General features: G+C 38.9%; 1 protein-coding gene across 1 annotated transcript in view; it reads right to left on the reverse strand.

The window, feature by feature from the left end:
* SLC35F1 (solute carrier family 35 member F1) overlaps nt 1-22,286 on the reverse strand; it is a 412,817-nt gene that overhangs the window by 144,150 nt on the left and 246,381 nt on the right. Inside the window, exon 2 of the mRNA XM_047759683.1 lies at nt 10,819-10,994. Within this exon, the coding sequence (XP_047615639.1) occupies nt 10,819-10,994 (176 nt within the window). The remainder of the gene's footprint in view (nt 1-10,818; nt 10,995-22,286) is intronic.

Consider the following 22,286-nt stretch of genomic DNA (forward strand, 5'->3'; position numbering starts at 1 on the left):
CTCCAGCTGGAATGTGCCTCAGTCAACAGGCCAAATGGGAATGTAATACCCCAGCTGCTTCAGATCTGCTTTGCTTTCTGTATGCATATTCAGTTGGTTGCAGGTTACAGATGCATTCTCTCTGTGTTCTAGAAGAAAAAACTTTCAGGAAAAAAGGTGGCCAAGCTTAGTTTACAACACAATGACCTGACTTGGTGTCCTCCTGCTCTGAGCCTTTTCTTGAGTAAAGAGTAGTGACTTGGAGCAGTTATTTGCAGGCATGGCTTAAACTGAATCTGGATCTTCTCTGCAAGGTCTGAATTTGTAATGACAGTCCTGCCTCAGTAAAGGGAATGGGAATGTCGTCTTTCCCATTTCCTCCCATTTGTCTATCACTTTTTGACTGAGTGAGAAGGAAAGTGCTGGATGAAAAGAGGAAACAAAAGAAGAGACAGGAAACACACATGAAAACAGGAAGGCGAGAAAGGGTGAGAAGTGATTCAGCCTTGAGATTTCACAGGCACGATCAAAACTCTAGAATAAAAGGTTCATTTCCAGGGCAGGGAATTGTTCTTTCGACTCTTCCTTTTGGCAACCCTCCCTTCCCCATCCCAGCTCTCGTAGTTTGGACCATTTTAGTGTACTTATGCTTGAAAATTGAAGAGGGGTTCTGGCTCCTTCTGAACAAATTCTGGGTACCCATGGTTTCCCTTGGCATGGCTTCCTCAGGCAAAAGGAACCCCACTCTGTGTGCTGAGGGAGGAGGACTTGGGCTTGGGCATTTTAAAGGTAGTCCTGCCCTAGTGTGATAATTATATCAGTGAATTCCCTCATTCAAAAAGGAAACCATAGTGGTAAGAAAGCATCTAAAATATCTCTCCTTTTTGATCCCTCTATGAATCATGCCAGGGCCTACTCTGACATCCAGTGACAAGTTAACATAACTGCTGGGATATGGCTAATGAATTTCAGGGTCCTATGATAGAATTTATCCAAATTAAGGGGTATATGTGTAAAATTCAACTTGCTTGGAAGGAAAATCAATTACTGATTAAGCAAATCTACCGTCAATGATGGCAGATCATACTTGTTGAATGCTTTCTATATGCCTGACACTGTGCTAGGAGCTTTCCATATACATGGCCTCCTTTGGTCCACATGAAAACTGTAAGGCAGTTACTTTCATTATCTCAACTTATGAAATGAAATACAACACAGACAAGGTAATTCAGGATGACTCAATGACTCCTGAATTTTGATTGAACTGAAAAACAGAAAAAAATCTAGATTCTAATTGTTTAAAGTTATATTTTGATTTAGTGAACTTAAGTAATAATTCCTAAATATGATTCTTAAGGGTAGATATTTTCTTAGACATGGCTAATTAGGAAGTTAAAGGTAAAAGAAAGCAATACTAGTGCTCTTTCATACAAAGAAGGGTCAAATAGCAAAAGATGGTCAGAAACATAAATTCTGACGATAGTTTCTTTTAGTTGTAGTCATTTCCTTCATGTTTTTCCTCATATGGGTCACTGAAGGGGCCCAGTCACTCCAGTTTACAGTCAGAACCCACCATTATCAAGAATCACATTTAAATTTGATGAATTACAGTGGTCCTCTTCCTGGTCCTCAAAAACTCAGAAATGGAAACCAGTGAAACCAAACCCTCAAAAAATGCATGGTCAGGGAATTCTGATCTAAAGATAATCACAATGCAATTCTAATCCTGTGAAGGAAAAAAAAGTTTGCTTCCTGGTTTATTTTTTTCCCCCTGCAAATCTCATGCAGCAGACTGCAATACTGTCTGCAAGATGGCTAACTGCTGAGTCTTTGATTTAATGAAAACTTAGGGAAAGCAATTCAATTCACTGCAGGGACGGCTTTGTTCTTCCATTATGATTCTTTTTTAATGAGAAAGATGATTGTAAGGATAAACTCTATTCCTCTGAATTTTTACACTAATTACATACAAAGCACTATTTTGGCAGAAGGGGACTTATCTCCTTCAGGCAATACAGTTATCATCTTGTAACCACCCTTCAATCTCCCACAAGAATGCTGGAGCTTCGTGCCAGGAATGAGTATTGCTCTGTGCCAGCTCTCAGCATGGCTAGATGAATGCTTAAAGATTTCCAGAATTAGCAGCCAACATGGGCTCCAGATAAAACAGGGAGACAATCCCTCCCTCCATGCTTATATGCTATCTGGAATAGAAGAATCAGAAGGGCATTCATTAACGAAGTATTTGGCATGGGGAATGAGGGGGGCCTGAGAGTATAAAGAGTGTGTGTGTGTGTGTGTGTGTGTGTGTGTGTATGTGTGTAAGTTTATATGAGAATTCATTAAAGAGAAGATGGTGTTGCATATTCATGTCATTTTCCTTCAGTCTAAAAGCCATTTATTGCGCTAAGTGATATTGACAGTTCTGGCACAGGTATCACTCTATTTGAGATTCATCTACTTTAGCACAAATAGGATATATACTACTGGTGCTCTAAGTTTGATTAAGACTGTGGGAGGATTGATTTGATGCAGAGTCACCCTGTAAGCACTGCATATGTACAAAATGTATGTGCCTTTATCTTAGTGGATTATGAACTTGATAAATAATAATTCATCATGAACTTGATAAATATTCATGATAAATAATAACCCACTAGCAAGTTCTTTACAGTAGGTACATTTTTAGCAGGTGAGGGAACTGTACTCATTCTTACAGTCTGAAGGCATGCCACAATGAAGTAGAAAGTTTTAATGGCATTTCCTAATATCCATAAGTGACTGAGGGAACAGCTATGTATCGGAAATGATGAGCTCAATGATACGTTATTTCATCCTGGCAACCATGGAGTGAGAGGAGATAGTCAATTCTCTTTCTCTTTTTTCCTCCTTTCATCAATCCTGTAAAGTATAATTTATACATGATAAAAATTCAGCCCTTTTAAGTGAACAGTTTGAAGAGTTTTGACAAATGTATAGAGTCATGTAACCTTTACAACAATCAGGATATATGGAACATTTCCATCACCCCAAAGTTCCCATCTGTCCCTTTGCAGTCAATACCCTGGCTCCCTGCTCTGGTAACCACTGTTCTATTTCCTGACCCTACAGTTCTGCCTTTTCCAGAACATCACCTTACTATGCATTATGTATTTATACAGTGAATAAGCTTTCATGACTGGCTTCTTGCACAAAGTATAATGCTTTTGAGGTTAATCCCTATAATTTCATCTGTCAGTAGCTTCTCCTTTTATAGCCCAGTCATACTCTATTGTGTGAATTTACCACAATTGTTTTTATCCTTTCACAAGCTGATGAGCATTTAGGTTGTTTATAGTTTTGGGCTTATGAATATGAATAAATCTGCAATGGACATTTATGTATAGTTCTTTGTGTGGACATAATGTTTCCATTTCTCTTAGAAGAATATGATTGATGGGTCATATGGTAAGTATATGTTCAACTGTTTAAGAGACTGCCAAGCCATTTTCCAAAGTGTAGGTGTCATTTTGTATTTCCAGCAGCAGTATATGAGAGTTCCAGTTGCGCCATATATTGGCAGGCAGTTTTGCTAGAACTGGATTCTAATTTTTTTTCCTGTGATTTTTTTTTCCTAATAATTTCCCAGCATGGTTTGTGGATAAGCCTGTCACCCCCAACCCCTCCCTGCCTCATCTTCTCTTTTCCCTTCCCCAACAATGTAAGCGTAATTTCCATGGAGTGTCTACCAAAGATTCATTTAAGAAATCACTGAGGTACAATCCTTCTATACTATGTGGGCTGAATCATACATAAGAAGTAAAAATAAATGCCACCTGTCAGGAAATAGGAATGGAGGTTTGCCAAGTAATTTCTCACAAGGGAGATGGTTTAAGAGGCTCCAATAATATTACCTCACCAGACTTAGGTAAGTGACAGTAATATTTCCCCCACAACTCACAAGGGAGTTGTAATTCAGTATTTACATTTGCCAAGTCCTTTCTTACTCTGCCAACCCTTGAAGAGTCCCTTCTCCTCAGTGATTTAGTCAAGGTTATCCAGAGGAATTGGAAACTGAGCTAGCCGTGTATGAGCAGAACTCTAGCTCCTGCTCTGAGAAAATCCTGTTTCCTGCTTTAACTCTTTTTACTGCCTGAGTTTTCTGGCCTGTGTTTTTTACTTCCTATGGTAAGCACCAAAGAAAATTCAAACAAAATCAGGGGACAAAGATTCAGAGGCATAACTGTATCAACAGAACTGGGGAAGCAAAATCTTTAAGTGACTCTAGGGTCTGACATACTGTGAAATGCCAGATACCTAAGTTTCCCAGACCTTGTTATGGCTTTCTGAGAGGTCTATATTATTTCATAGGAAGTCCTACATTTCTTCTAATTACATAGATATTTTTCATCTTGCCACATTGGTAATTGAGAATTTAGCTTACAAAATTGTAAAAAAAAAGTGTAGGAAGCATAGTGTTTCTGCAGGACACAAAATATGAAAAGCCCGTCTTTCATTGGAAGAGGAAACCATTACATTCTTCTATGTATCTCTATCTATCTCTCTCTATCATCTATCTATCTATCTATCTATCTATCTATCTATCTATCTATCTATCTATCTATCTATCTAATCTCCATTCGTTTTCAGATTCTTCTCCCATACAGCTTATTACAGAATATTGAGTAGATTTCCTTGTGCTATACATAGTAGGCCTTTGTTATACATGTTAATGCCAAACTCCTAATTTGTCCTCCCCCACCCAAGTTTCCCCTTTGGTAACCATAAGTTTGATTTCAAAATCCAAGTCTGTTTATGTCTTATAAATCAGTTCTTTTGTATTATTTTTAAATTAGATTCCACACATAAGTGATATCATATGGTATTTGTCTTACTTACTTCACTTGAGTATAATGATCTCTTCTGATTAATGCTTCCCCATCTACCACCCAAAGGAGGAACACTTTTTTTTTTGTCTTCCTGCCATTTCTTGGGCCCCTCCTGAGGCATATGGAGGTTCCAAGGCTAGGGGTCGAATTGGAGCTCTAGCCACTGGCCTATGCCACAACCACAGCAACAGGGGGATCTGAGCCATGTCTGCAACCTACACCACAGCTCATGGCAACGCCGGATCCTTAACCTATTGAGCAAGGCCAGGGATCGAACCCGCAACCCATGGTTCCTAGTCGGATTCGTTAACCACTAAGCCATGACAGGAACCCCCAAGGAATACTTTTTTTGGTACAAATTCTGAGAAGAACATTCATGTGGGACTGGACCACCAGGCCATGAATCACATCCAGCTGTTGTGTGTAAACAAGGCTATCATTTTTATATATTTCTCTTACCTCTCCTGCCCTACTTACTTGTCTGGATGGCAAAAGAAGATAGTGGGTAGAGGGGAGCGGGAGAGGGTAGGTGCTTGATATGCCTGAGCTGACTTCATTTCATCAGCCTCCCCACTGAGAACTGAAATTTGAACTTAGACCTCTAGGATTTCTGTCTTCTGGAAGTTAATGTTCAAGGCAAGACTATTTCTCTTGAGGAGTAAGGCATGCATTTACTTTTCAGTATTTTCTTTTGGAAAAATCAAAGGGATTAAACATGGTGACATTTTTTAGTGTTTTGTTAGTACTATGAGAAACTTGTTTCATTTTCACACTCAGACAAAGAAATATATAAAAGATTCAATAAATACTTTAATGTCCATATAAGAATTTGCTTGAATTCATGCAACACTCATCAAATTGCTTTTAGCTGCACGCTTGTCTTTTATTCAAAACTGGAAGAGCTTATAAAAATATCTTTCAGGGAAAAAGCAAAACTTGTAGTCACCAGAAATATCTCTAATGATGCTTCACAATGGCGACCTTTTCTTTTCTTTCCAGGGTCTGTATATAAAAAGAAGCAGGCACTTCTGACTCTATTTATGCATTCATTACTGACACCATTTTTTCCCACTATCATGACTTGAGGACGAAAATAAGGAATGAAAGCATTTCCTTTCACTCCTAGCATCCTGCCCTTGCCTCATAAGCCTTACCCTTCCCATTGCTGAGTAACATGGTGATGGGAAAACAAAAAATTGGAGAGACAAGAAATGAGAAAAACTGGCAGAAAAAAAGGAGGAGGAAATTATTAACTACTTAAAATTTTTGTGTGTGTTTATGTATATTCAGAAGTTTAAAACTGCCAAAAGAGGAGCCATGGATATCTATTGTTTAAGAATGGCTGAAAGTAGCTCTGGGAAGCAGCAGGATTCCTGTAATAATTGATAAAAGAGGCTTATGGGCAAAAAAGTTCGATGACAATTTTTCTTGATAAGAAATATATCCTGTTTTACCTTTGTTTTAAAAGCCCACATGTCTTGCTTCTAGATCACAAATTCAAGAACTGAGACGTCTTTAGTGGGACTCTGGCCTGTACCTTCCTCTTTTCTTTTTGTGTTTTTCTGCTTCCCGATTTCAGCTAGTATTACATGGAATTTTTAAGAAAAAAAGCAGACATGAGAAAAAGGCTCTCCTGAGAATTTCCTAGGCAAATTCATAAGTTTTTGGAAGCTTTATTATAACTTTCTTAGTTATAGTTCTGTGAGTTAACAGAAAATGTATATATTGTTCTCTGCCCCCAGTTCCTGGCACAGAGCTCTTAAAACCCTTGTAATTTCTTAAGTGATAAAAGCACGAGGAACATCTTTTGTTTGAATAATTGGTCTTTGACATGGTTCCTGACACAGAACTCCTAAGTTCCTTACAATTTCTAAAATTTACAATTTTTTTTCCTTCTAATGAGGTGACTCTTGGTGGGCTCCTGGATGGGGCTGGTCACCAGAAAGACCATCCTATGAGTAGAAGTTTGGAATTTTCAGTCCTGCCTTCCCATTCCCCAGAGAGAGGAGAGGGGCTGGAAATGAAGATGATGCTCCTGCCTACCTAAGGAAGCCTCCATAAAAATCTGGACATGGACCCTTCACACCCCTTTTCACATACCTTGCTTTACTCATCTCTTCCATCCAAATATACACCTATATCCTTTATCATATCCTTTTGTAATAAACTGGTAAATGTTAAATAAATTGTTTTCCTGAGTCCTGTGAGCCATTTTAAGGAGAGGTTTGTGGGAACCTCCAATCTCTAGAAGGTAGGTCAGAAGCAAAGGTGATAACCTCTATCCATCTCCAGGGAGAACAGTCAGAACTGAGTTAAGTTATAAGACACCCAGCTAGTGTCACAGAATTGTGTGGCAGAGTGTCACACGATGATACATAGTCAGAGTCACAGTGTTGTACTATGGTGTCTGAGTATTGTACTACAGCAGTGTGAGAGTAAAGGAAAAACACAGGAGGAGGAATAAGTTTCTCTTTACAATTCCTGAAGCCCTACTTTGTATCTACAGCACAAGTTTGGAGTTCGGGCATTACTTCACTGGGCATATGTTAATTGTCTGAGTAAATTCCCAAAAGTGGTTATAACTAACCAAGTAATCACTGTCTAAATTTCATCTAAATTCTCAAATTTGATACGATGTCAATGGAGCTAATTTTCTGAAATACTTTTTTTTTCTATAACGTTGTATTAATGAAACTATTATAAACAGCAAGATTTTTTTTTTTTAATTTAGAACCATCTGGAATTAAAAAAAAAACAAAAAAACAAAAAACCTAGCTCCAATCAAGGAGAAGGGATAGAATTCAAACTTGTTCTACAAGATGTAATTTTTTTAAGAAGCATGGTTTTTGTAGGAATCAATTTTTGGTTTCAAATTTTTGCAGAAACCAATTAATAACCATGGACAAGTTCAAAATTCCAGTTTGAACTGGACTTATACTGAAATTTATACTGCAACCTGTTGCTGCAGTCTTTGATCACTGGTCCAAAGCAAATTTGATGAAGAGAATTCACTTTAAAGTCAAATTTCTCAAGGCTTTTATAATAACATCACCCTTAATGCTCTTGAAAGGCTTTCTGCATTATCATATCATGTTTACATGCTACAATCATACATTTTTAGAAGTTGTACGAGTAAAACAATAAAGATTTGTTTAAAAATATATTCTTGGGTCTAACTTCTTGCTGTTATGTGGCCACAGGCAGCATCAAATTAATGTGGTGGTCCCAGGGTCAATGATTCCTGTGCTGAAAGAATGGTGAAAGCCGGCATCTTGCGCAATCCAAACCTGCAGCCCTCCTGGAAGAGCAGTCAGGGAGCACCGGGAAGGGAGGAGGAAAGTGGCTAAGATAGCACCTCCTTCACACACACCGCACTTTCCATCCTCTTCTCCTCTTTGCCCTGTTCATTCCCTCTCAAATCCTGAGGTGCACGAGCAAAGAGATTATTATGTCTCCAGAACACAGCACTGAATCAGCCTATACAAAATTAATGTAATTACTATGTTGATTTCCAGATGTTAGCTTAATGCCAGCCTATTAAAACTTCGAAAGATGAAGCTTAAAACAAACAAACATTCTGAGTAAACACCCAAATAAAGACATGCCAGCAAATTTAGTGAGGCAATGGCAGAAATCACTGGAGAGAGCATTTTAGAAATTGATTCTATCACTGACTGTGATGAGAGTCAGAACTCTCAGGCTCTTGGTCTTTTCTTTCCAAAGAGCCTCTGAACTCCTTGCTGCTTCTAGTCCTTGGTCTTTTGCCCGCCATGCCTCTGGCCTGCCCACCCTCCTCATCTGCTCCCAGCGCTCTCTACGGGCACACTCTCCCGACTTCACTGCTACGTCTCACTAACCTCATTTCTGTGCCTCGCTAGACCTCACCAGGGTTGGTTTCTTATTCAGGGCTTTGAAATTCAGGGGGGAAAGACCCTCCTTTTGCTCAAAAGTGTCTTCCTCCCCTCCTCTTGCCACCCCTGGACCTCATATGGGTGGGCTGGGTAGGCTATAAAGGCCCCAGCCCTGGCCTAGGATGGGTCTCTACACTTCCTAGTTCTAGAGTCTGGAGCAGGCTCCTGATGCTGGTGGAGCCTCCGTTTTCTCATTTATAAAATTTTGGATAATAATTCCTATTTATTTGGGTCAAAAGAATAAAAGAGGTAATTCACATACATAGTGGTTGGCACATTATAAAGCCTCAATAGATGGTATGATTATTAACTTTGGGTCTTCTTCTATATTTAGTTTTCTAAGCTTTTCTGTCTCTACCTATAACTGTGAAATTATTCTCTGTTTCTTAGAACCGGCTTGATTTTATTTGCTTTCCCCAATGTCGGTTTTGTGTCAAATCTCTGAGCTCCTGGAAAGGAAGACCAACAAGAACTCAAAGACTAGTTGTAGTTCACCATCTTATAGTCTAGGCTCTTCAGTTCTAAACATCTCTAGAGAAGATAAATTCACCAGTTTCATATGATTTTTTTTTTTGGTTATATTAGAGTATTGCAAAATTGTTCTTAATCTTTCTATTCTTAACTATAGGCCTTGTACTGGGTTAAAATAATTCTATGCTTTAATCATTCTAAACTATTATTCAAACTTCCATTAAATGATTTTTAAGTTGAATTGCATATCTCTCTCTTCTTGCTATGTTAACTACCTCTCACAAGTAAACTTCTAATTATATGCCTCCCCCACTTCCCCAGTTTCTGAAGTTATTTCCTGGATTGAAGCACCGATGGTGGAATGGGGGTATAACTGTTTAGATAACGCATTTGTAGCATTCAAAATCATTAGCTTCCAAATCATACTGAGGAAATATAGCTGAGACTCAGTGTTTATAACTTTCACAGCCTGAGGTTTTTATTTAAAAACTTATCCTTAAATTAATTATGTCTATGGATACTACATTTTAAAAAACAAACACCAATAACACCTATTTTGACCAGTAAATGAAATTAAGTTCTCCAATACTTTAAACAAATTCAAATTAAAGTGGAATTCAGTCCTAATTTGTTCATTATTACTCTCCAAGATGATATCTAGTACTGGCCAAAACATTATAATTAAATAATATTATTCCAGATGACAATCCAATTAAGAAGATATAAAAATTCAATGCTGATATGCAGTTCTTAGCAAAGTTTCAAAAATGTATGACTGCTAGGATTGATGTGTACAGCTATTCATGGATCTTCATTATTAAGGTATACAATTATCTTCAAACCTATTACTGGTAATTTTTCAGTGCATATTTTGCAGTTGACAGCTGATATTGGGGGAACATTGTTGGCTATTTCTGGGCCATAGATAAGAGTGTTTATACCAGATTCAATGGTATAATCATGAATTTCTGAAGTATACCCTCCAGAGATATACCCCAAGGATTTCAACTGCAATTGTCCCTTAATAAGTTTTTCTTGCCCTGACTCTTAGAGTACTTGTTTCATTGCTTTAGCTATTTTAAATTGAGACAGAACATCTCACATGACCATTTATGGTAGCTTTCTTTTCCCCTTTGTTATTACTAGAGTTGTTTGTGTTTACTATTTTTATCCTTCTCATGACACTTTCCCTAAGAATATATAGTTGTAATCCTCTTGGGTTTCTCAGGGCTAGCACTATGTAGGACAGCTTCATCAGGCCTGTTTCAGGTTCCAGGGAAGGACACCATTTTGAATTACTGAGGGGCACAAGGAATGCTAACAGGAATTCAAATTGTGAGCAACTGTACATTTTTGCCTATACATGCATTTCCTGCTTCCCGCTGAATTCACACAATTTATACTTCTTTGTGATTTTATTCATTCATTTTGTTTGCTGTATCACTGCAAAATAGAAAAGGGAGATTTGGGGGTTTGAATTGTCTTATGATGCTGTAAGTGAAAAATGTTAGTCTTGTCATGGCTCATCACTCTTGCAGATGTTTGTAAAAGAGAAATGAAGCTATATTCTTGGGGTTTTGCATACTTACCTTGTCTGACGGCAAGTGTGGTGGTATAGACCAAGAAGAGAAGGATGTAATTGAGGAAACTCTGGAAGACTGGTGTGTTGGCATGGAAATCTTCTGACAGGTACTTGCTGGTCAAGCTAATTCCACAAATAAGAAGGGATAACACCTGGCCTAGAGCCACAGAGATGAACATCTCCCTGAGAAATAAAAAGAAACATAGCAAAGATCAGCAGAAATTCCTTTAGAACAATAACTTAAAGTCTATTGAGCCCTTGTGCCATTCACTAGGCTGAGTGCAATAAACAGTATTTCTTTTACTCCATCACAGCAATCCTACCATAAAGATACAGTTATTACTGGGATTTTGCAGAAGGAGAAATCAAAGTTTAGAGGGGTTAAAGGGGTTAAGGAATTTGCTCACAGTCTCATAACTAGGAAGTGGCAGCTAGGATTTTAGACCAAATCTCTCCAAGTGATCCTGGCTTCTACCCATTGTGCCCTGGAGCCCATGGGTCAAATTAACAGCATCCTGATGGCCACCACTGCATAAACTAAGGGTTCAGAAACCTGGGAAAGAACCTGAACAATGACCAAGCAGGATCATATTCCAACCTTATCCTCAGGTTCTTGCATCAAAAAAGGGAGACTCTTTTCTTCACACACCAAAATCTTGGCTCTAGGAACACTTAAGTGAAGGGGCAATGCAACCCCCCCCAACCAAATCTAGAAAGACCATCTCCTTCCATTCCCAATTTTGAATTCCAGTTTATTCTAATAAGCAATGATAAGCACTAATCTCGGCTCTCCTCTACTCAAGAGACAGTTGCTCACATATTAAAACTGTTATTCATGAAGGAAATTCAGTGACTGAGGTGGTGTAATTAGACATTTCAAATTCTGTAAATATTTCTATGGCTTTTTTATAGGCACTGACCTTGCAGACTGCTGTAGTGGATATTATAGGCAAGCGTCAAAGGGTTCACTCTGCATAGAAATAAAATGCCCATGTGGGTTTTATGTCACTTACACCTGTGTGCTCTGATATAGGACAAGCCCCTGGCTTCTGCAAAGCAGGTTTCTGCCCTCTGCAAAAGTCTCATCTGACTTTTGTGGTTTACTTACTTATAAAAAAGGCAATATAAAATAAGCAAAGGGTAGTATTTCTGAACCCAAAAGCATGAGGTAGAGCATTTGCAATGTTATGTATTCCCCCACCCCCCATGGCAGAAGTGAATCCATCTTTCTGAAAGGGGTCCTGGGACCCTGGGCGGGGTCCTGGGCAACTACCTTGGTGGTGTCTTACTTTTTAAAAACATTCACCACTCATTCCATTTGCTTCCTTCCATGAGGAGGAAAAACTGTGCCAGGGCAGGTGACCCTATGAAAAAGACTCTACAGAGATTAACCTATAACATATTGGCAGATGCTGACTTGGTAGATTGGCATTGCTCTATTTCCAGGTACTGGCCTTGACCCCTGAATTCAATCTTCATAAAGGAGTCTCGGAGATATTTTTAAACATATAAGCTTAAAATGTCAGTCTGCTGCTTAAAATCTACACTATAGATGGTACCCTATAGAATGTACCCTACAGAATACAGTGACCTTAAGGCCCATGGTACACTCTCTACAAAGATGGCTGCCAACATTTCCTCACATCTCTCTACATTCATGCTGCTCCTTCCAAGGGAAGGTGGAACCTTTTCTCCTTTTCTAGAAGCTGCTTTTGTGATTTGCTTTGACCACAAGAATGCAGGTGGAGAGATGTCATGTGACTTACAGGCTTAAGCTTTAGGGAGCTCTGAGGCTTCCACTTTTTTCCCTCTTAGGATACGGCTTCCGTGTAAAGAACCCCAAGTTAGACCACCAAATATAGAGAGGCAATGTAAATAGAAAGAGAGAGACCCAGCCAATCACTGCTGTAATAATGGAGGCACCAGACATGTGAGTCTTGGATCCTCTGGCCCTAGTGGAGCAGTGCCAGCCTGCATCTCATGCAGCAGAGATGAACCACCCTCAGAGACTGCTATCAATGGAGAACTGTGAGAAGTAATCAATGGCTGTGTCATTTTAGGGCATGAAGTTTGGGGTGGGCTGTTGTGAAGCAGCAGAACACTGAAACAAGGTGTTCAACCCCTCCATCCACTCCTACTACCCCAGGAACTCTACCTCCTGCTTCCCCCAGTTTCTTCCCTCATGAAGCCATTGCTCCAGCCCTACAGAGCTACTTGCACTTAAACCATGAGTCATGGGCTTCTTTGTCAGCAATCCTTATCACATGTTATTATTTCCATAATATTCATCCCAACTTGTCAATCTAACTCCTATCCCTCTTTCAAGATTTGGCTCACACATTGTGTTACTCCCTTAAAGAAGTCTTCTCTGCTTTCTCTTTCCTGGGATGTAACTCCTTGAATTCCTTTTTTTTTTTTTTCTGAAAAAAAATTTTTTTTTGTCTTTTTGCCATTTCTTGGGCCGCTCCCATGGCACATGGAGGTTCCCAGGCTAGGGGTCGAATCGGAGCTGCAGCCACCGGCCTATGCCAGAGCCATAGCAACGCGGGATCCAAGCCGCGTCTGCAACCTACACCACAGCTCATGGCAATGCAGGATCCTTAACCCACTGAGCAAGGGCAGGGATTGAACCCGCAACCTCATGGTTCCTAGTAGGATTCGTTAACCACTGCGCCACAACGGGAACTCCCCTTTTGTTTTTGTTTTTTTGTTTTTTTCTTTTTTTTATCACTCAAATGAATTTATCACATTTGTAGTTGTATAATGATCATAACAATCTAATTTCACAGGATTTCCATCCCACAGCCCAGGCACATCCCCCCACCCCCCAAACTGTCTCCTCCAGAGACCATAAGTTTTTCAATGTCTGTGAGTCAGCATCTGTTCCGCAAAGAAGTTCTGTCTGTCCTTTTTTCAGATACCACATGTCACTGAAAGCATTTGATGTTGGTGACTCATTGTATGGCTGACTTCACTTAGCATGATAGTTTCTAGGTCCATCCATGTTGCTAAAAATGCCATTATTACTTTCCTTTTAATGGCTGAGTAATATTCCATTGTGTATATGTACCACCTCTTCTTTAGCCACTCCTCTGTCAGTGGACATTTAGGTTGTTTCCATGTCTTGGCTATTGAAAATAGTGCTGCAATGAACATTGGAGTACATGTGTCTTTGCGAGTCGTTGTTTTCTCTGGATAGATGCCCAGGAGTGGGATTGCTGGATCAAATGGTAGTTCTATGTTTAGTTTTCTGAGGAATCTCCATACTGCTTTCCACAGTGGTTGCACCAATTTACAATCCCACCAACAGCGTACTAGGGTTCCTTTTTCTCCACACCTTCTCCAGCATTTATTGTTTGTAGACTTTTTGATGATGGCCATTCTGGCTGGTGTAAGGTGGTACCTCATGGTGGTTTTGATTTGCATTTCTCTAATAATGAGTGATGCTGAACATCTTTTCATGTGTTTCTCGGCCATCTGTATGTCTTCTTTGGAGAACTGTCTGTTTAGATCTTCTGCCCATTTTTGGATGGGGTTGTTTATTTTTCTGGTATGGAGCTGCAGAAGTTGTTTATAAATTTTGGAGATTAACCCCTTGTCAGTCGATTCATTTGCAAAGATTTTCTCCCATTCTGTGGGTTGTCTTTTTGTGTTGTTTAGGGTTTCCTTTGCTGTGCAGAAACTTTTAAGTTTGAGTAGGTCCCATTTGTTAATTTTTCTTTTTATTGTCAATACTCTGATAGGTGGATCTGAGAAGATGTTGCTGTCGTTTATGTCAGAGAGTGTTTGGCCTATGTTTTCCTCTATGAGTTTGATAGTGTCTGGTGTTAGGGAGTGTTCTAATTTGGAAGTGCAAAAGACCCAGAATAGCCAAAGACATCCTGAAAAAGAAAAACGGAGCTGGAGGAATCAGGCTCCCGGACTTCAGACTATACTACAAAGCAACAGTTGTCAAAACTGCATGGTACTGGCACAAAGACAGAAATATAGATCAGTGGAACAGGATAGAAAGCCCAGAATTAAACCCATGCACTTACAGCCAACTAATCTATGACAAAGGAGGCAAGACTATACAATGGAGAAAGGACAGCTTGTTCAATAAGTGGTGCTGGGAAAACTGGACAGCCACATGGAGAAGAATGAAATTAGAACACTCCTTGACTTCTATATCACTGTACTATAATTACTATTTTTACTTTGAAGTGGGTATAATGTTCTTCCTTGTATACCACTGGGCAATGCTATTCAGAAGAGTAGAAAATGGAAAGCTTCAAAGACAGTGCAGAGATAGGCCTAGGTGACAACAAGGAGTTTTGTTGAAATGAAAAGATAATTTAAAAAATAAGAAAGGCAGAAGTAAAAACGGTATGAGAATAACTCAAAGGTTTTCAAACCAGCTCAAGAGGAGTGTGATATCCACTAATGAAAATCATGATAAGAAGTTGGCATAATAAACTTTTTTGGTATATTGAATTTGAGCTGCCAAATGAAATTCCAAATGATCCAGCATATTAGAATCATGGGACCAGAGTTGGATAGGAGGTCATCCAGGAGAAAAATATGTGGGAGTTATAGATATGAGTGGTGGCTAAAGTATGCAAAATGGATGCTATCACCAAGGAAGGAAGACTGGGAGAGAGAATAAAAGGTCCTGGGAAGAATCACTGGAGAATCCACAGATGGGGGTTAGGGAAGAAAGAAGAGGTGCATCATTGGAGTCAGAAGTAGTTGGAAGGCTAAGGGGAAGACCAAGAGTGTTCTTGGTGTCAAGGAAACCAAGGGAACAGAGGCTTTCGGGGAGGGAATAGTTGTAATATCGAATGTTGCTTAAAGGGCTGGAGGAAAGAGAACTGACAGGAAATGATTTATAGTCCCTGCCAGCCTTGGCAAGACCACTTTTGGATGAATGGAGAGCACCAGAGCAACACTGGTATCATGGAAACCCAAGGAGCAGAGAATTTCATAGAAGGAATAGTTAGCAGTAACGAAATGGACAGGAATTGGTGAGAAATAATGTTGCTGACTTTGAAGAATTCAAAGAATTCTTTGAAGGAGTTCGATCTAGTCACTACCTAACATAAAAATAACAAAAACAATTAAAATAATCATGTTAAAATGATTAAAAATAATTAGAGTGAATTCATGATTATTCTCTCATTGGGTCATTCTTATTTGCCTGATAACTTACATCCTTAAGTGAAAGAGAAATGGGGAGAGTTGCACCTCACATACCAGAAAGTGATTCCTGGTGCTGAGTATGTCCACTGAAGAATGCTGTATATGGAGTGTGTCTCCTTGGAAAAAGAAGGTTGACAACTACTTCTGTGACACAGTAATTCTTACAGCTGCTTAAATTACAACTATCGCATTTGAAACTTTGGCAATATCCTGAACAAAATGAAGCCACCAAAAAAATGACAGATTACTTACATAAGACAATAAAATTTTAGTCCTTTGAATATATATGTGTCAATATATTGTAAAACAGCCTTCACATGCCAGGCACTGTACATGCAAAGATGAATATTCCTTGTCACTGGGGAGTACTAAACGAAAATTTTGGAGCTTAGTTCCCAAACAACTTATTACAAAACAGAGGCAGTTAAGATAAAATATCAATGACCATTAATATTTAATAAGCTTTTACCATGTGCCAAGTCCTAGGCTTAAATTTATAAATTCTTTCTTAAGTAACCCTCACTATAACTTTACAAGACAGATGCTATTATGGTTCCATTTTATAGATGAGTAAACTGATGCTTAGAGAAGTAAGCTATCAGCCCAAGGCCACAGAGCTAATGGGGACAAGAGTTTGGATGGAAACTAAGTAACATGAGTCAAAATCCCAACTCCTAATTTCTATGCCACACCACATCATAATGCCAAAAAAAAAATACTCTACGCCCTCACAGAAGGCACAGAACACAGTGCTAAACTTAAATGGCTGGTTTCCAGAAATATCCTGGGGAAGGTGAAGACAAAACAAGTCAGTCAAACTGGCAGATGAAAACTCTTCCATCAAGACATCTGTAATATGTGCCTTTCAACAGAGGTCAGTACAAGCCTATTCTTGTTTCCTCAGACAAACAAAACAGCAAATCTGCTGTATTCATTTTCTGCTTTTAATTAGTGGCCATGTCATTCAGCTGCTGGTGGTCTGATTTGATAGAAAACACAAATAATGGTTTTATCCACCATGCTAATAAACATGACTTGTAAAACAGGAAGGAATAGAAGGGACCTTTTAACAGCTTAGCTAACCAGTCCTCTCCCAAGTGGAGGGAGCTAGATACTGTAGCTGCTGCAGTCTGTACTTCTGAGCTAAGTTACTCAAGTCACCAGAGAAAAATAAATAAGTAAACAAAAATATTAAAAAATCTAGACATTGACACTCTGCTAATTCCACCTCCCACCCCTCTCAACTGCCCCACAATCTTCCTCTCATCACATTTTCTTTTGTTCTTTTTAGCACATAACAAATCCTTTTGGTGATTTGTTTCACAGAATGTCTCCCTACCACCTTCTCTCTGCTTTAGGATCTTGTCTCTTCATTTTCTGTCACCTTTATCCCCCGTCACCATTTTTCTCCCGTACTAACCACTACGGTTGTCTGTGGTCCCTTCACCTAATTCTTCATAGTCTTAAGGCATCATCTTCTCCAGAAAACCTCCCCGTGGCTGGCCCTTGCTCACAGGCTGAGTTAAGTGTCCTCATCTGTCCCTATCTCTCCTTTTGCTCACCATATTGTGTAACTCATGAGCTCCTAGAAAGAAGAAAATATATTCTACTCATTTCTATGCTCCTAGTCTCTTGAGGACTGCTGAACGGAAAGGAAATAGGTGCTCAATAAGTAATGAATGAATGAATAAATTTATAAGTGAACAAATTCCTAAAGATGAAAAAGATTAGAAAATCTGAAAGATGGCTGCTTATCTAATCTTGGAACACTACTAGCTTTGAGAGACAAAAACCACCTCATTTTTACTGTATTCCATCTGCCTGTGAGACACTGAGATTAATAAGCTTTTTTCTGGTGTACTTCTGAACAAGGCTGGTAAGGTGCTATCTTGCAAAAATGATGCTAAATATGGTGCTGGTGGAATTCTGCACAGGGAGCTGTTGGTTATTCATGTAGTTTACAGAATAGCACACCAGATGTATTCTAACATAGGATACATAGTTCCTATAATTTTAGCAGCAGAAATGGAGAAGAGACTATGATACATATTTTCATCCTCTTTGTTTATGCTTTCAAAAGGACATCCTATCCACTTTAAATTCAGAATGACTAGACAATGAAAAATGCATGAGTCTCAAGAAAAATAGTGCCACTGGAAGCTGAATTACCTGTTATAATAGAGCTTGTATTCATAAAGACTGACATAAACCACTACCACAAGCACTTGGTTCTGTTAAAGAAATAGACTTTAGAATCTTGTGGATAAATTTGTGTTTGACAAAGAAGATATTTGAAATAATATGACTTAAAGTAAAACATAAGTTGAATCTAATTTTCTTGCCTTAGTTATAAGAATACATTCTTCTAAAAAGGTATACAAAATTTCAACATTGAGTTACATAATCATTGCTTTGTAATTCTTTGGCACGAGAGTGAAACAATTACGTCATCATCTTGAATTAGAGCATGTCAACCTTTCTGTAGAGGCATCTTCCTTCTATTAACTAGTCTCAGGCAAGTCATGTCAGATCTAAGTCAGCATATGAATTCAAATACACATACATAGAGAACACTTCTGTATACGACCTTGACTAAACACAATCCCACTTGAAAGTGGGGTGGGGGGGATATGTTTTACTATGTTCTTTGATAAGATTCTTGTTTTTGGAAGTTAGGACACTGGCTTCTTGAAGCTCTTTGCTGAAAGGTTTTATTCCATTTAAGTATTAATTAGACTTCTGTGTAAGGAGATTATTAGGCAAAAAGCAAGTACACATTTCCAGAGGTTTAACATTAATTGGAATTTCTTTTCCTCAGATTCTGTACTCATGGAATTTAACCTATTCTCTGGTTTTGTGATAGTAGTTTCTTTTGGTTTTGTTTTTTAGGGGCAACCAAGCCACAAGGAAGCCCCCCTAAACAATATTTCACTGAGTCTATAAGGTACTAACTGTTGGAGACATTTGAAAGTCTAGTATGAGAGGATAAGTCACAAATTTATGTGTCTATTAGATGTTGTATGGTTATAGAAGTGGGGCAGACAAGTGTAGAGGCACCAAATCAGGAGTAAGAAGCCCTTGTCTCTTAAGTTCCATTGATTAAGCTCCATAATCTTGTGCATCTCCAACTCAAGGCTTGGATTCCTTCATGTGAAGGGAGGATATTTTAATTGATGAATTATTAAATGAATATTAAATTTAAAAATACTAAATTAAAAAATTAAATGAATATTGAATTGATGAACTGCACTTGACTACTAGGAAACTAAAGCAGACAGATAGGTTCTTCCTTCTCCCTCTAGGCAGACTGTCTTGAGAAGCTCTTCTATAGGCTCTCTGAAGATGGTCCTGCCTCTAAGGTGCCTGGGGCTGTCTCTCCCTCCTTCCCTTCCTCACTCTTGTTCCCTGGGACTACAGTCCTTAATAAAGTAGCAGCACTTAAGCCTCTGCTTTCTGGGAAACTCGGGCTAAGATAATGAGCTTTGCATTTCCTTCTACTCTGTAATTCTGACTTACTTTTGGAAGACGCTGATGTGTAAGCATTAACTCTTGAAATTGGTATCTTTGATCTTAAAAAGTCTATTCCTTTTGTGTATTTGATTAAACTCTGTGGTAGCTGAGTTACCAACAATGTTTACTGATTTATTATGTGCACACTCTGTGGGTTTGGGGATTAGCTACAAGAAATAGATCAGTCAGTAGCATTTGCCAAGGCCTGCTGCGTACGGTTATGAGAAAGGAATGTTTGGCCCTTGCCTCCAAGAATCTTAAATAAGTGAAACTATCTGAATAGAGAACATTAAAAAAAAAAAATGTGTCCCGTAAGTCTATATAAAACTGCTAGAAGTTACTAGAGATAATTTCAGTCCTTAAAACTGGGCAAAGCAAATATGGAAAGGTTTCATGGAGAACGTGGTTTTGAGTCTTTTTTTTTTTTTTTTAAATAATGGAAGAGAGGTAATTTGGTATTTTGAAATTGGCATGTCATTTCAGGAAAAAAGAAAGCTGCTGTCTCAGAAGCAGAGGCTGACACATGGGATCACCAGCCTGGCTGGTGAGAATCATAATAACAGCAAAGATAGGTAAAGAGAGGTAAGCAGAGGAATCTAAAGTGTAAGGTAGAGTTTTGTCTTTTTGCCATTTCCTGGGCTGCTCCCGTGGCATATGGAGGTTCCCAGGCTAGGGGTCTAATCGGAGCTGTAGCCACCAGCCTACGCCAGAGCCACAGCAACGCGGGATCCGAGCCGCATCTGCAACCTACACCACAGCTCACGGCAACGCCGGATCGTTAACCCACTGAGCAAGGGCAGGGACCGAACCCGCAACCTCATGGTTCCTAGTCGGATTCGTTAACCACTGCGCCACGACGGGAACTCCTAGAGTTTTAATTCAGTGGGAATTGTTCTTTTGAATTTCTGAGCAAGGGAAATGAAGTAAGCTCCTGACATAATGTTCCTAATGTCTCTGCTCACTCCATTAGTCAGAACCAAATCCTGTTTGTATTACAAGGTAAAAGTTTCAGTAAGAAACAAAACTGAAGAACCAGATATCGCTGCATAAGTTCAGCATCCTAAAACTCCATTAGCTTCATCGTACATCCACCTCTGACCAAGGCATGATAAATACATCTGTACTTTCATCTCAACGTTGCAGAGCTGCAGGCTTTTAATACTTGCTTCTTCAAATCTTCAGTATGATGTTTTACGCATCTTTCAGTATTATTTGCAGAATGCGCTTTATTCCGTTCCCATCTTGTTTTTCTTGCGTAATACCGCCATTTTTCATAGTGACAAGAAGAATTTCTCCAGTAGTATAAGGATTTTGATCATTTACTAATTAGTAAGAAATACCTACTGAGCTACTTAAACAATTATTATTACAGTTAATGGAATTTTTTTTTGTCTTTTGTCTTTGTTGTTGTTGTTGTTGTTGTTGTTGCTATTTCTTGGGCCGCTCCCGCGGCATATGGAGGTTCCCAGGCTAGGGGTTGAATCAGAGCTGTAGCCACCGGCCTACGCCAGAGCCACAGCAACGCGGGATCCGAGCCGCATGTGCAACCTACACCACAGCTCACAGCAACGCCGGATCATTAACCCACTGAGCAAGGGCAGGGACCGAACCCGCAACCTCATGGTTCCTAGTCGGATTCGTTAACCACTGCGCCACGACGGGAACTCCTAATGGAATTTTTTTAAAGTAATAGGTTGTACAACTTTAAACATAACTCCCTTCCCCTCCCTCAAAATTGTAAAACCTATTTTTATGTATAGCTGCTTAATTTTCAATTGCTTCTAACATTGCATCAGGTAATATCTTACTTAAGGCACACTGTACATTTAAAACAATGTCCTTCTTTAATAAAAGTGGAAGTATATGCATATTTATAATTGCCTTCTTAACAACTACAGATTACAGTTAATATCTTTGTTACATGTAATTAGATTTCACTCTGTTTTACTTTGCCATGAAGCTGATGGAGAAAGGTCAGACTAAGAATAAGAGAAGTTTCGGACTTCCCATGTGGCTCAAAGCATAACTATTTGGCGTTGCTTCTACAGTGGCTGTGGCTCAACCCCTGGCTCGGGAACTTCCATATGCTGCAGGTGCGGCCACTTGTTTAAAAAATAGGAGAATAAGAGAAGTTTCAACTGTGAGCTTTTTTTTGGTTATTTATTTATTGTACATTGTGGTACTCTCTCTGATTCAAAGCTTTTGTGTAGAAATCATGTGTTAAGCCAACAATCATCTTTGTGAAGCTTAGTTACTGAGATCACGAAATCCTTTAATCAGACTCATATAAATTGGGTGAAGTCAGGGAGCTACCATGAATCCCCCTCTAATAGCAGGACATCCACTCCTCTGTCACATACCTTAAAAGAGTCAATATCTAAAGAAGCCAGTGACAAAAGACCACATTTTACATGGTCTTGCATTTATATGACACATCCAGGATAGGCAAATCTACAGACAGAACGTAGATAGCTTATTGCTTAGGGTCGGGGGGGATGGGGAGATAGGGTGGTAATAATTAAAGGGGATGGGGTTTCATTTTGAGGTGATGAAATGTTCTAAAATTGACCGTGGTGTTAGTTGCACATATCTGTATACTAAATAAAAATATTCTAAAAAATACTGAACTGTACACTTTAAAGAGATAAATTGTATGGTGTGTGAATTATATCTCAATAAAGCCGCCACTAAAAAGAAAGGAAGTAAAAGAAGGAAGGAATAAAATGGAAAAGGAAAAAAGATAAAGAGAAGAAGAATAAAATTATATAGCAGTTAAAAAATAAAGTT

The sequence above is a fragment of the Phacochoerus africanus genome, chromosome 2, assembly GCF_016906955.1.
Source record: "Phacochoerus africanus isolate WHEZ1 chromosome 2, ROS_Pafr_v1, whole genome shotgun sequence".
NCBI classification, from domain to species: domain Eukaryota; kingdom Metazoa; phylum Chordata; class Mammalia; order Artiodactyla; family Suidae; genus Phacochoerus; species Phacochoerus africanus.